The sequence below is a fragment of the Gossypium hirsutum genome, chromosome A02 (genome assembly GCF_007990345.1).
Source record: "Gossypium hirsutum isolate 1008001.06 chromosome A02, Gossypium_hirsutum_v2.1, whole genome shotgun sequence".
In the NCBI taxonomy this organism is placed as follows: domain Eukaryota; kingdom Viridiplantae; phylum Streptophyta; class Magnoliopsida; order Malvales; family Malvaceae; genus Gossypium; species Gossypium hirsutum.
The window spans coordinates 14,884,047-14,896,431 of record NC_053425.1 but is presented as its reverse complement, the minus strand read 5'-3'; the positions used below and the strand labels follow the sequence as shown (position 1 = coordinate 14,896,431).

Here is a 12,385-nt window from a genome sequence, read left to right as displayed (position 1 = left end):
CTAACTCCGAATTTCTCTTTTCGAAGTCCTGTTTTATGATTTCTAGCTCAGAGGGGATTACTTACAAGTATTCTTCCATCGATTGAATGCCCTCTAAATTCGGCCCAGGGACATTATCATTGATCCTTTTACTCAACCATCCCTTGTATTTAGGAGTCGTCATTGATCCTACAGCCAACCTCTTCATTCGGCGTATCTATTTCCAAGTATCAGAAATCTCTCAAACCTTCTTCTTATAATTATTCTCCCTATATGAGAACTCACTCTGGGCTAGTCCATGTATCATCGGTATAAACTGCCTTGACATGTATTATCTTAAAATGAGCAAAGGGGCATATCCAACAGCTCCCTAAATTCCAGGCAGAGGTACCCAATCAAAACTCCCACACCGATAGAGGATCTCATCAAGAACAAACCAAGGAGCTCCCCACTCAACGTCCTCCTCCTGAAAATTTCAAAGGAGCACGGTCCAATTTTCTTCTGATATGTCATCTCTCCTAGACATGGCTGTTATTTCTTTTAACGGGGAGTAACTCTCGGAGAAAACCCGATAAGAAACCTTATCCACTTTCCAAAAATGGCTGTGGAACCAAGCCAGCAATAACTGCGCACACCCTATAAATCTACCTTCACCTGCCCTCCGACATGCACTCAAAGATTTGAATGTCTTGGCCAAAATTGTCGGTACTGGTGTGACTCGTTTGTTAAGTCGATCAAAAAAGTCAGCAACTGCTTCATCTATATGCCTTAAGGCTTTTGGGAAAATTACCAAACCATAGATGCTCAAGGCGAAAACGTTAACTTTCCTCTTTGTATCTGGATGTACTACGATCAGGTCCCTCAAACTCACCCAAGGAATGCACTTACAATCACCCTTTTACTGAATTCGGGCTATAACCTATTGTTCACTCATCTCGGTGATACTCATTAACTTCTTTACAAAAGCAGAGGCATTAGCAGCCTTGGAATAAATTTTGTCGACTTGAACCTTTAGACAACGAAGCAAAGTTGTATACTACTCCACAGTAGGCACCAAGTCCACCTTCCCGAAGGTGAAACAACTATACGCCGGGTTCTAGAATTGGGTCATAGCCCGAAACAAGTACTTGTCCACCTTGATATCGAGCAAGTAAGGCAAGTCGCCATAACTTTGATAAAACAGCTGCTTAGTCTCATCATTCCAACGAGCCTATATATCACTCAATTCCTGGAACTCGTTTTAAGTCACATTGATGCGAGGGAAGTCCAACAACCCCGATGTATACCCCTCAGCTAGGCTATCCCCTTTCTCAAGTTGCATCTTCTCTGACCACATACGGACAACCGCATTATCCTCTACTTTATCAAGGAATTCACTCTCCATAACAAGCTTTCTAATTTAGCAACCGAACAGAAATCGACACCTCTTTAATATGAAATGACACGCAAACACAACCACAACAAAACACAACAAGTTAGTATCGAAAAATAAAAATCAAAGCAAATAAAAAATAATCAAACACCTAACTGGGTAATCGCTAGGGTTCCACATAGCTCTACCTAGGGGGGCTCCTAGAGTTCACTATATGTAGCTCGGTTCTAAGAAAATGGTACCTGAACCAGCAGATTCCTCAACCCTCACCCATTATAGGCTCATGTGGATCGAGTTCGGTTCAGGGGAATACATTTCCCTATGGCTATGCGGAGATAAAAACCTCACGAAGACCTAAGTACGAATGGAACCCGAAAGCAGTTCACTAGCCCATGCGGAGGTGAAAACCTCACGAAGGTATAGTCTCTCACTCCCACTTAAGAGGTGCGACCACAACGGTCATGCAAGATGATGCGAGGGGATATAAAAACTCAAAATGCAAAACACGAATAAAAAAACCATAAAAACCCATGAAATGCAATAAAAGGGGTCGTATGTTAAAAACCAAAATTTAAATTTTTGACAAAAGGACAAAAAATAATCAATTTTACGGTTTGACTCACTTATTGGTCCCTAGTGGAGTCGCCAAGCTGTCGAAACTTTTTTTACGTTTGAAAAACGGGGATAGACTTAAAATGAGATATGGAGTCACCACCGATCTTTTAGTTTAGGTGTGATCAGATCACCTTGAAATTGATCATTTTAATTAAACATTTTGATTCATTAAAACAATGATTTTGGATCTACGAAATTCGAGAAAAGAGTTCGAGAGTCAGTTACGCATGAGGAAAGGTTAGTACCCTCGTACGCCCAAAATTGGTACCAATTGATTAAATAACGTCCTTATGTCTAAAAAAATTTTGAAGGAAAAATATTAAAATATGATCCCCTTAAAAATGTGTAAATAACTCGAGTTGGATCTTAAGATTCACTCGTTCCAAAAGTATAAAATACCACATCCAGCACGTTAGGACACGATATTTTAAGCCTCCAAAAACTGAGATTACCTCATGATTTCCAAAACACATGAAGAAATTTTAGAAGGGTATTTAGTTATTTGGTCCAATGATAAATCGAAACCCAACACGTTAGGGCACAATTCCTTGAATTTCCAAACACAAAACATTGCCTTATTTTGACATTTAAAAAACACAGATGAAATTTTAAATGGATGTTTGATTGTTTTGGACAAACAGAAAATTGAAACCCAGCACGTTAGGGCACGATTTCCCAAATTTCTAAAACATCAAACATCGCCTTTGTTTTGGGAGTTTTTCAAATATACAATTTCAAAATCAGCTCAAAACGCCTTCACTTGATTCACTTAGAATAAAAATGAGATGACCAACAAACATTGAAATCTGAATCCCGATGCAATATCGTAGAAAAATAAAATTTACACACACATGGAACAATAGATAAAATATTACACCAATGAATATAATATGAAATTTGGAAGGAATAAGTTTGGGTGCATACGATGGCGACGTATCATACATCATGCCAATGCTGACATTAATATTCAAAGGCTAATAAATTAAAAGCAAATTTGAATGAAATACCAAGCATAAATAACATGCAACAAGCCTTAAAATAAATAAACAAATAAATGATATACAAGAAATGCAATTTGGAGTCGTCGATCTGCAAACAAACAACTATATACGAAAATCTTGAAGTAAGTAATTCACATGAAGATTTGAAACAAGCCAAGAAGGAAAAAAAAGTAATATATGAAATAATAATGCATAAATGACATTTTAAAATAAATAATGAGTATAAAAAAGAAGTCAATTTAAATAAATAATATTCATGGAACGGAAAAACTTAATATAAACAATATACATAAAACAAGGCTAATTCTATCACAAATTATACATGATAATATATAAAGATATTTTAATTAAATATAACTCAAAAACTTCTAAACTACATGATATAAAAGAACTGTAACATAATAACTATTGTAGCGAAGTAAAAAAAAATTTCTTTGGTCGCTAGTTGAGGCGATTATTTGCAAATTTGAAAACGGGATTTTGGTTTTAAAGAGAAAAGGAGTCGCCACCAATCTATTTCTAGGTGTGATCGGACACCTAGTAAATTATCTTTTGAAAGAAAATTTATTTTTGAACAAAAATGATGGCCAAACTTGGGTTTATGCGTTCGGGAGTCGGTTACGCACGAGGAAGATATTAGCACTGTGACAGCCCAAAGTTGACCCTAGTCGGGAAGTGGTTTCGGGACCGCTAAACCGAGTCACCGAAATGTTTGAATGTGATACTTATTGCGTAGAATTTGTAATTATGAATGTGTGAAAATTTCAAGCTTCAATTTGGTTGATTTCATGTGAATTTAGTCAATAGGACTTATGTGAGAAAATTCTAAAATGTGATAGGTCAATGTGTGAGGACCTATTAGTGCATGTGGACAAAGGGGGGGACTTGCATGTCAAATTCCCCCCCCCCCTAATGAGTAGTGGCCGGCCATGACAAGGAAGGATGGGTAAAACATGTCATGAAACATGTTTTGTTAGTGGAAGAATAAAATAAGGAGTATGGGTAATAAAGAAATGGAAAACAAAAGAAAAAAAAATGTGTGTGTAGTGTTTGTCCCCCCATTGCCGTGAGCTAAAGAAGAGAAAGGGGGGATTTTGTTCATCCTTTTCTCATCTTCATGCTTGCCAAAAACTAGAAAGAAAAACAAAGAAAAATTTTCTCATCCTTTGGTTCATCCTTGGCCAAAAATTTTAAGGAGGAAAGAAGAAGAAAGGTGAAGAGATTCGGCCATGCATGTAGCTAGGCTAAGGTATGTTTGATGATGTTCCATGAGAGGCATGCATGTTTTAGTTGTTAGCTTGAGTTCTACCTAACCCATGGTCTAAATCTTGCTATGTGATGGAAATGGCACTTGACCATGGATGAATCATTCTTGGTTGATGTTTGATGTTGTGGTGATGAGGCATGAGGATGAGTTAAGATTCGGCCTAGGTGGAGGTTGTGTTAATGCCATTGCATGCAAAATATGAAGCTTGTTAATGATGCATGTGATGATGGCTTGATGATTCTTGAACCTCCTTTTTAGCATTTTTTTTGTGTGAGCACATATGTGCATTGGTTGCTAAATGGAGAAGAATCGGCTAGCAAGATGTGTGCTAAGGCCGAATGTAACTTTGCATGTTAATGAGCAATGCATGTGTTAAATTGATGAAAAGGGGGAGGATGCTTTACTAGTGTGTATATGTGTGTATTAAGTGTTGAAATCGACCCCAAAAATGGACATGCATATTCGGCCAAGGGCAAAGAAATTAGCTAATATGTTGTGTTGATGCATGATTTTTGCATGTATGAGACTTTAATGCCTAATGTATAAATATGGGCTAAGTGCCTTGTGTTCATCTTTTGATGCCTAAATGATGAAATCAATTTATTTGTTTGATTAAGCTCAAGAGCAAAGGGGAAATAAAACCGATAAAGGGAAGGAAAAAGTGGTTGAATAGCTAGCGGAATCGTTCGACAACACCCGAGGTAAGTTCTTGAGTAAGAGAGCTTAAATTTCGATGTGATTAAATCATGCTCTATGTGTGGCTATTGAGCCGAATGTGCAAGGACAATATGTGCCTTGTGTTTGAGTTTCGTAAACGAAAATGAAATATGAATGTACCATGAATTATTGTTAGATGTGTATGATTAATTGAATGCTGTCCGGGCTAAGTCCCGAAGGCTTTGTGCTAAGCAAATATATCCGGACTAAGATCCGAAGGCCTTTGTGCGAGATACTAAATCCGGGTTAAGTCCCGAGGGCATTCGTGCGAGTTATTAAAGCCGGGTTAAGTCCCGAAGGCATTCGTGCGAGTTGTTAAATCCGGGTTACGACCCGAAGGCATGGTGTGAGTTACTAAAACCGGGCTATGTCCCGAAGGCATTTGAACGAGGAGCTATATCCGGTTAAATCCCGAAGGTACGTGAATTGGTAACGAATGAGCTTGCTGTAAAATTCCAGCGAATACTCGAAAAACATCCCAATATGGGGATATGTTACGTATGTGTTGAACTAAATCGAGCCCTTACAAATAAATGTTCGCTCAGTTGATAAACGAGCTATCGGCCTTCGGCTAAGTTAGTCTATTGTGTATGTGCATAAGGGTTGTTAATGTTGTGAAGCAAGTTTAATATCGATAAATTGCGTATTATGAAATATTCCGTTTAGCTAAATGTGTGATATTCTTTGTTTATGCTGGAATTCCTTGCTCAAACTTACTAAGCATAAATTGCTTACTCGTTACATTGCTCCTCTGTTTTATAGATTTTTGGTTCTCCAGCTATCGGACTCGGGATCTTGAAGTCGAAGTCGCCCACACTATCAAAGGCTCTTTTGGGTACTATTTTGGTTGAATTTTGTTATGGCATGTATAGGACTACCCATTGTTGTCTTTCGAGTACTTTATGAAATGTATAAGTGTACAACCATGCGAAAATGGCTTGTAGAAGTGGAGTATGGCATTAGACCATTCGTATTTATGAATGTATAGATGGTTTCATGATGTAACTATGTTGGAATGGAAGTGTTGAGCAAATGATCAGCCACTAGAATGGCTAAGTATGATCATATGTGGGCTTATGTATGACAAGGCCCTAGTTGGTCCATGAAACCCCAAATTAGGTATGGTTCACTTTGAAAACAGAAGCTGATAGCAGCAGTGGTGTGGATTGGAAAAATCACAAGAATTCGTAGGAGTGGAATTAAATAGTGAATAAATTATGTAATCGAACCTTGATGAATCTACTTTCATATGGAAGTAACAAAACAATTATAGGAACAGTACAGAAAGAGATATTCGGGTTCTTGTGGAACAGGGCCAGAACAGTTTCTGGATTCACTGTTCCGCCTTTGGAAATTCACTATAAATTGACCAGAGATAATTATGGGTCATACCATATATGTATGGATTCCTCCCTGAGTCTAGTTTCCATAGAAACAAACGGCATCAGTATTGAAGCTCTGTGCAGAGAGATATCCCAGTCGTAATGGGAAAAGGTCAGTGTAGTCGACCCCTGTAACATGGGAGACTTTGACTAATAAACTGTACTAATTGGCCCGACCAAAAATTCTAGAAAAAAATCCATAGGTGGGGACATGAGTCTAGTTTCAGGGAAAAATCACAAAACTGATTTTTGAGTTGTGAAACTCAAGATATGATTTTTGAAGCGACTAGTACTCAGACTGGGCAGTGTCTGGAAAAATTTTTCAAAGTTTGTTAACATCTCGTGTCCGACTCCGGTGTCGGTCTCGGGTTCGGGGTGTTACAAGCACCCTCGCGACGCCCAAAATTGGTATCTTATTAAACACAAATTGTCTTAATTCTCAAAAATACAAGTTTAATTAAATATTTAACGGTGATCCGATCAAACACGAGAATTTTTTATAATTTTGATTTCTTTTTAAGAAGGACGTTCTGTTTTTAACACGATTCGATTGATATTCACCCAACATAGCGATGAAATCACATACTTAATGTTAAAATCGGTACATTGCCTTATTTATTAAGATAAAAAATGTTTCTAAAACAATGATAAAAAAAATTTGACAATGTTATTGTAATAAAATTCATAAATAAATAAACGATGCAAAATAATGAGGTGATTAAAAATATTATAATATAATATTAGGATATTAGAGTAATAATAAATAAAAATAAAAATGTATTGACACCATAATAAAACTATATATGTATAGTAAAAGATAACAATATGTACAAAGATACATGTATACCAAATAATGCATAATAATATTAAAATAAAATATTGAATAACAATAGTTAAAATAATAAGTATAATAAATATAATGATATATGAAAATAATACTATATAAAAAGTATATATATACACATATAATAAAATATATGTACTAATATTAATAATGAATATAATAGGGATAAAAATAAATGTAATAATAATATATACATAATATGGTATTAAAAATATATAAATATATAATATAGTATTTAAGAATATATACATGAGATGATATAAAAATATGTACATGGAATAGTATAAGAAATATATAACTAATAATATTAAAAATATATACATGATATATATAAAACATATACAATATATATATTAGAAATGATAATAATATAAAAAACTATTTATACACTACATAAATACGTACATATATATAAATAATAACGGTATTTGAAATATACAATACAGTATTAGAAATATACATACAATAGTATAAAAGATATATAACTAATAAAATTAAAATATATACGTAATAATATATAATAATAAAAAATTAATATTAAAAAATAACATATATACATAACATATATGAAAAATATATATATGATATAGTATTAAAATATTTACATAATATATACATATTAGAAATAAAAACGACTAATAATAATACTACACAAATATATACATAATAATAAAACAAATAATAATAATAATAATAATAATAATAGTAATAATAATATAAATAATGGTAAATACAATAACAAATAATATTAGAAAAATGGCAAAAATAATATAAAAACCAAATTAAATCTGGAAAAAAGACTAAATTCGAAACGAAAATGAAGTTTTGGGGTGAATTCGAAATAAAAAGAAAGAGAAAAGGCCTATTTGAACACGCGTGAAACGTAGGGGGGCCGAAACAGCAATATTTCCTTCCCCCCAAAACGCAGCGCATCAACGGGGACTAAATTGAAAAGTGATAAAATTATGTGGCCAAATTGAAAATAAATTGAAACTTAATTGTAAAGCAATAAAAAAGGAAGGACCACGCGCATAAATAACTCATTAAACAAAAACACGAGGATACTCTAGCGGGTCGGGTCGGGTCGGGTCGGACGGATCGGGTATAGGCCAAAACAACGTCGTTTTGGGGTTAAAGGGTAGCCTCCAAAACGACGTCGTTTTGGGAGGCTATATAAGACCAAATTTTTTTAAAATTTTCATTTGCAGCAAGGGAAAGAAAAAAAAAGAGGAGAGGGAGGGAGAGAGTGAGGCGATTTTCGGCACTAGGGCCGGTCACTATCTGGTCACCGGACCGCCGCAGGTTGCCGCCGCTGGCCACCGTGCACGGTGGCTGGAAAAGGTAATTTTTTATTATTTTTTATTTTCCTTTTTATTATACTATTTATGAAAAAATATATATGTATGTATGATTCGAAAATAAATAAAAATGAAAAGATTTATATCACCTTAGGCTTTTGATATTGGTGTTTTGGTTGCCCGATTGGTGTTGTTCTTGTGTTTTTTTTTTATATTGCTAGAATCTCTGCTTTGCCTCAAAAATCTAGTGTTTTTTTTTATCTATATATTGCCCCTGTCCCTTACATTCTTTTTTTGATGGCTTTTATAGCCTTTTACAAGTGCTTTTTTTCTTTTTCTACTTTCTGTCCTTTCATTTTAATGGTTGCAGGTGCAGAGGCGGTGGAGGTGACCCGAATTGGTGGCCGGTGCTGCAGTGGGCAAGTGGTGGCAGAGGCAAGTGAGGGGTTCGGTGGCTGGCAGCTTTAGGGGGCTAAGGTTTCGGGATTGGGCTAGTTTTGGGAATTGGGCTTGGGTAGGTTTAGTTATTGTAATTGGGTAGTGGGTCTGGTTGTAACTGGGTTTTGGGATATTTGTATTCGGGCCCGGGCAATTTGGGCCTTCTACAACTATATAATAAACAAACAAAAACATAAAAATAGCATGCTACAATAATGCAAAATTAACAAACAGTTTATGACATAACAAGTTTTAAAAAAACAAGAACTACAAAAACTAAAACGCTCAATAAGGGTAAATGTAAACTAAAAGGGTAATTAACAAATAAAACCAACTATTGGGATGAAGTTAGGGACTAAAACTCAATGCGCATCAATCATGAAGGACTAAAAAAACAATAAACCAAATCTCCAAAACGCAGCACTTAAGTATGGGTTAAATTAAAATAACATGCAAATTCCAGGGACAAATTTAAAAGAGCCAAAGAAAACATAAATGGGCTCGATTGAATGCCGGTGCGAAAGAGGGGGACTGATTACGCAAATTAACCATCTAAGGGGAAAATGCGCGTGGACCAAGTCAAACACGCATACTGACTTCCAAACCCCTATGCTATTTTATTTTATTATTTAAATAAAGCCTATTTTATTTATTTATTTATTTTGCTTAAAAACGTTTTAACTTTGTTTTTAAAAAACCTAACAGCATGTTTGGTTGGGTGTATTGGCTATGCCAATACACCCCTAATCAGTGGACCCCACTTAAGCCCCCTTTAGTCCATTGTTTGGTTCATGGTAATGCTATTACGGGTGTAATACGTTACTTACTTAATCGGTGAAATCCACCGATTTGTAATACATCCCTTTTGCTCAGTTTAGGTCCTGATTCAATTTTCTTCCCTGTTTTAGCCTCCCGATTGACGCTTCTGTCTTACCCAAAGTCTTCTGTTTCTTCCTTCTACCTTTCTTCTCCACTCTCCTCGCCGTTTCTCCTTCTCCCTGTTATATGTTTTTTTTGTATTATTATTTTCTCAATTGATCTGCGCAGCAGCACCCACCATTTTCATTTCAAATTGCCCATCTAACCGGTTTTTTTCTTCATCTAACCAACCCTAGCAGCGTTGTTTCGTAGGACGACCCTTGGTTTTGCCACTATTTACGGCGTTAACCCATTGGAAGAAACTCCACAAATGATTTTGCTCAGGTATTATTTTAGTATAGAATATAAGTTCGATTTATTTATGCATCCTTCTTGTTCCTTTTTCTTTCTTATTAAGAGCTTTTTAATTTTATTGCCTTTACTCAATCAATGTACCTGTATTCAGTTGACTAGATAACGTATTGACAAAATTTGCCTGTAATCTTCCCCTTTTTGTTCTTTATGTGCTTATAGGAGTGTCTTTGGAAGATGACGGCTGCTGCTCAAATATCTCGATGTGTTGCTTTTACTTCGCGATTGAAACTTGAAGAACAACATCAATATTCGGAACTCAAAAAAGTAGCATTAAGCCTTGCTAATGCCGTCATGTACTTTTGGCATTCAGCAGAGGTGCTTCTAAATAGGAAAGATGCAAGTCTTGGCCCAAAGAAAAGTGGCCATGATTTAGTGCACTTACCAGCCAATGAAGTTCCTAAGAACATGACTGCAAAACTTGATATGGTACTGATTATAGTGTTGACTTCAATTGGTCTTTAATTTTAATCAGTTTGTGCATGTCTTTCTTGTGATGATAGTAATGATTATAATTTTTCACATTTAATTTTCTGTAAAGCTTTGTGCTAGTTTCTTTTAAAATCTTCAGTTTCAATAATTGGTTTTTATGATCATTCATATCAGTTGTATGCTTATAAGTTATATTCTTCAATACATGGAATCTCTTGATAGGAAGGTAATTTCACTTGAATTTGGGAGGAAGTGACTTATTTTAAATATGGGGGTTGTGGGTTTTAGTCTTCTTTTAATTGTAACCTTTATGAACCTTCATTGTGATTTCTAGTAAATACGATCTCCATGGTTTTTTAAGTGTATTGGCTTGCTGAGGTTGGTGGACTATTTGATGATTGAGTTCACAGGCTCTGGATGATAAGTTAAATTCAAATTCAAATGCGTAAAGGCCTTTGAATTCCGGAACTGCAATCCAAGTATATACTTAAATATTTGGAATTGGGTTATATGTCTCAGTTGGTTATCCTGTAAAAATTGCCAAATAGTTCCGTCATATTCATGTTCTATATTGTATCAGATCCTTGAAATATTGTACTTTCTTTCTCATCTTTTGGTGCAACACGTTATGGAGCAGGATATGAATGAGGACCAGCAGCACTTTGGAAATAACAGTAAACTTGCTATTCAGGCATATGCTCTTAGATTTTTGAAATATAGCAGCTCCTCTGTTTCCTCACCTCAAGCTGAAGCTCCAGCAACTCCTGACATGATATCTGACTCGGGCATTATGGACATTTCTTGGGATGAAAACCTAACTGAAGTATGGCTTAATTTTTCTTAGCTTTTCATGTTTATTTACTCATTATAGTTGCCTTTCAAATATTGCTTTTTGATTTCTCTTTTCATCGGTTGTAAATGTTTAAATCTGCACACTCAGTTCTGCTGTTCTTATCTTGTGGAAATGTTTTCTTATTTTTACATTCTTTGCTCTTACTTTTTTATGTACTTCATGTTTAGGAAAGCCTCTTCTATCCAGTACCTTTAGGTGCCATGGAAACCTACCGAAGATCTATTGAATCTTATTTGATACAGACTGAGGTAAATATAGGTCCTTTTAATGAGTTTATACATGTCCTTTGTTTTGTTTCCCCTATATATACTTAAGGGCACGTACTTCTTGACTGAACTGATGTTGTTCATCTGGAAATACATCAAAGTTATCATGGAACTATACATCTATGCTAATTTACCAGAGAGCAGCTGTTGGAACTTCTGATCTATCTTGCTTACTAACACTCTTCTTTCTTCATTTCTTTTTTTTGTTTTTTTTAACCCCTAGAAAACTGGCAGTAGTAAGCAAGAGGAGGTTGAAATTTCTGTTTATGATGCTGGGGCTGGTAATAATTTGTATTTTCCCTTTCTTTGTCATTCAATGGTCTTATGTTCTTACTTCTTCTTTAAATTTGGCTTTAATACACTTCTGTTCTGCTTGGCCATTACGTGTGTTTCTGAATCCTAATGTTATGGTGCCCAAAGTGATTGGTTCTATTGCTTACAAACCAAACCTTACTGGAAAAATAACAATAATTTGAAGGTATTTAAATGGGAGGAGCTAAAGGTTTTCTTTTCTTTTCTTGACATCTGTTCTTGGGAGCCTTACGAAATTGCAGTCATCATTTGTTTTAAATGCCTTCTTTTGATGCTGGTATTATTTTTGCTTCATTTACAATAGGAAGAGTTAATGTAAGAGACCCCTTTTCTTTCTTTTGAGGAAAATTATGGCGTTCAGGTTTTCAAATATACTGTA

The 12,385-nt window shown here is 35.2% G+C and overlaps 1 protein-coding gene across 1 annotated transcript; it reads left to right on the top strand.

Annotated features, from left to right (window-relative positions):
• Positions 1–10,007: 10,007 nt before the first annotated feature.
• On the top strand, positions 10,008–12,097 carry LOC121211093 (chromatin modification-related protein EAF1 A). The gene is made up of 5 exons (XM_041083360.1): positions 10,008–10,116; positions 10,306–10,572; positions 11,213–11,398; positions 11,596–11,676; positions 11,918–12,097. The coding sequence occupies exons 2-5, from the start codon at positions 10,321–10,323 to the stop codon at positions 12,095–12,097; spliced, it is 699 nt and encodes a 232-aa protein (XP_040939294.1). The 5' UTR covers positions 10,008–10,116; positions 10,306–10,320.
• Positions 12,098–12,385: the final 288 nt, after the last annotated feature.